General features: G+C 39.9%; 1 protein-coding gene across 1 annotated transcript in view; it reads left to right on the forward strand.

Annotated features, from left to right (window-relative positions):
* Positions 1 to 3,475, forward strand: part of Chn2 (chimerin 2) — a 295,082-nt gene that overhangs the window by 186,650 nt on the left and 104,957 nt on the right. The window contains exon 4 of the mRNA XM_004626509.2: positions 3,043 to 3,074. Within this exon, the coding sequence (XP_004626566.1) occupies positions 3,043 to 3,074 (32 nt within the window). The remainder of the gene's footprint in view (positions 1 to 3,042; positions 3,075 to 3,475) is intronic.

The raw sequence follows: 3,475 nt of genomic DNA on the forward strand, positions 1-3,475 counted from the left end.
AGAGGCCAGAAAGCTCCAGGAATAACCTGAACACAGGTTGTGCTTTCTAACCCTCCCTCAATCCATGCACCCACCTAAAGTCATCCTCTCTTATATAATCAACTTGACAGATTTTAATAACTCTCAATAGGGAAGCGACTTGTGTGCCCTACTTCTTACTTACCAGTGGTCTTCTGTCTCAATCATATTCACTGAAGGGAATCTCACTGAAACCTAAAATTCAGTGCCACAGCTTCTGTAATAAAAACAAATCCACGTCTCACGGGTGGACCTGGATCCTGTGGCTGGCTGACACAGAGCTCTGCTGAGAGCAGATTGAGCTCTGTAACATACAGCTGGGTCCCACTGAGGTTGTTCCTAGCCCGTCCAGGCAGGTGCTTTGTCCCTTGGAGCCCTGACACCTCTCACTTGGGTTTTGTCTAGCTCTTGGTCCAGTAGTATCCAACTTGAAGAAATGTGGATGTCTTATGATTTTTCCAGCTCACTTAACTTAAAAATTAAGCTCTCTGCTGGTTTAAAGCTTAGTGAAGTGTAAAGATAGAGACTATATCTAGATTCCAGTGAGCAAAAAGTTGATAAAAAGAAAAAGGGTTTGGTTTGGTTTGGGTTTTCATACCACCTATTCTCTTTCTCTCTTTACTATTGCCAAAGTTAACTGTATTTTCTGTAAGAGCAACAGAGACAACAAAGGGAAAAGAGATTGAATCAGCTTGCCATCAACACAGCCTCCATCAGTAGCCAGACATCTGACCGTGTCCTCTGTCTGCCTCCCCCTGACTTCCTTTGGTCCTCTGCTCTTATGCAGAGTTGCTGAGTTTAGAAGGAAAGAAAGGCCAGGACTCTGTAGTTAGTTACATGATTTCAGATAAGTGGACAATGGTAAATCAGCAATGTTTATGGCAACATTTAGGGTCTCTTCCATGACCTTATTCTGTCCCACGTGACAGTCCTCTTGGTTTATCTTCTAGTGGTTTTCTTTACACAGAACACTTGTGGCTCAATTTCATGGAGGTCTCCTCTGGGTGGGCTTGCATTTGGTGGCCCTCAGGGCACTATAGTATGGACTGTCCTACTCTGGGGCTTTGCTTAGGCTTATTCTTACTTGTATTTTTCTCCTGTTGCAAGTGCAGAACCCCTTAAGCTCTGCATAGATGTCCTTCTTGCTCCTTTAAGGCCATCATTCTATGAACAATGACAGGACTGAGCACAGAGCCAGGAACCCAATAAGTGTGCTCTATATTTTTATGATTGATGGATGAACTTATAGCAATTTTTTTATCTTTTTATGAGTCAATTAAATTCAACTTTTATTAGCCACCTGCAACCTGCGCTCCAGGAGTTAGCAGTAGGCTCCATGTACCTTATTGTCTACCTGGGGAGCTAGACAAATTAGCTTCCTAGTCAGAGAAAAAAAAAGAGAGAGAGAAAAGACAAAGGGAACAGGGCTGAGAGCTGTGTCCAAATTTTGCAAACTCGTATTATGGACTACTCTAAAAAGTGGGAATGAGCAATTGTCCTCCTATAAAAGGAATCATTTTAAATTTTAGAAAACTGAGTCTTTCAGAATAGAGAGATTATGTCATTATATATTGAGTTCTTCCTTTGGGTTTTCTAGTTTTAAATTTTTCTCAGGCATATTAATGTTGCAATTGTATGTCAATAGTATTGTAAAAGACAGAATTTCAAAAGCCAATAGAAAGATATAAATGACAAACTCCTCAACTCATTAAAGAACTTACTGGTACGTGGAGTAACGGAACACATCACTTAGAGAAAAGACATCAGGTAATAAGGTACCTTTTGCACACTTCGTGCTTCTGTTAATGATATCATTTAAATCTTTCTTCACAAAGACATTCAGCAGGCTTCAAACCTTGAAGATAAAGCATTACGAATGCCCCTCTTGGTTGAGTGCTTTCAGGTGTAAAATGCACAGTAGAATGAGCACATATTTGCAAGAGTCTAGATGATTAGCCTTGTGCCGGCAAGCCTTGTCCTAGGCAGGACTGAGAATGTGGCCCTCACAGCCTGGGCGTCTCTAGGCAGGACTGAGAATGTGGACCCACAGCTTGGGTCCTCCAGCCCACAGCACCCTGGGCATGCTTGGAACCCCACATCCTGTGAGAATGAAGGCAGGTCAGGAAAACACCAGTGCCTCAGAACCCAGACCAGTGCCTGTCTGTGAGCCCTAAATGTGGCTCTAGACAGAGGTGACAGCAGACAGAGTTGCTGCCCAGCTCCCTTCCCACCCAGCGACTGAACACAAACCTGCCATCATGCCCTCAACTATCAGTGAAAATCTTAGCGTATCCCAGCTCAAGTCAGAGTCGGGAAAAGAAAGCTACACAGGAAAACTCATGTTAATTTCTCACCAATTCCAATGCCATAAGCCCAACAAAACTCAGTTATTATGACAGCAGATTACCATAGTCATGATCCAAATTGCAAAGATAACCCAGGGCCAAAGCCCTGATTAAAGCATCGTTTTGAAACTTTGGGATTTTTAAAGAAATGATAAATCTTTTCTTCCCTATTCTGTACCTCTGATGTCAAATGAATTTCAGCCTGTTAGTTATTTGTTTTAAAATAAATATCCATTTTATTTGGAATGAAGCCAAATTAATCTTGTTTCATTTTTTTTAATCCAAATGTACTATTCATTTTTAAAACAAATAATAACAAAACAATTAGATGAAGATTGAAACAAATGCTTATGTTTTATTCATGCTGGAAGTACTTGTTTTGTCCTTAATATTAAAATGAGCATCACTTTGTGTGCCCTGGAAAGTTTTTTATTGGATGACTGGGTTTAGGTAGAAAATGAGCCTAATGAGTGGCGAAACATAGTAAGTCTAGATCATTCCTACTTAAGGCAGTAGGATGTGTTGATTAACTCCATAGTTTCATGGATTTCTGGTTTGGAGAATGAAATCTATAATAAAATTACTACTGGGACTCCAGCTCTGTTTATTTAAATAGCATTTTGATCTAGCTTATTTGAATTCAAATGCATTATTAATACTTTTCTTCTTTTTGATATAGGTGGAAAACAGACCAAAATATTATGGAAGAGAGTATGTATTATACTATTCTTTGTTTTAATAATTTAATAAGTAGTCACTTCATATATCATTTAAATATTAAACACTCAGAGTTCTCTCAAACATGGTCTTTATCACATGTCCATTGTGCAAGAGTTTAATGATAAGAATGAATGCAATCAGTCTCCTTTGTATTGGTTGTTCTGTAGAACACTCGGGTGCTTGTTTTCCATTAAGGTGGGAGGGAAGGTATTTCTTGCCACAGTGCTGTCAGCACAAGCAGCTTCTGAGTGCCTGGCGAGTGTACGCAATGGAAGTTGGTGGTTTTCATAATTGAGACTCTCTGTTGGCATTTTATTCCACACTCTATCTTGATACAATTAAACCTTTACAGTGTCAAAAGCATGCCAGGTAGCTAAGTTCCTGACTTTCTC

This window comes from Octodon degus, unplaced genomic scaffold (assembly GCF_000260255.1).
Source record: "Octodon degus isolate 3935 unplaced genomic scaffold, OctDeg1.0 scaffold00015, whole genome shotgun sequence".
Lineage (NCBI taxonomy): Eukaryota > Metazoa > Chordata > Mammalia > Rodentia > Octodontidae > Octodon > Octodon degus.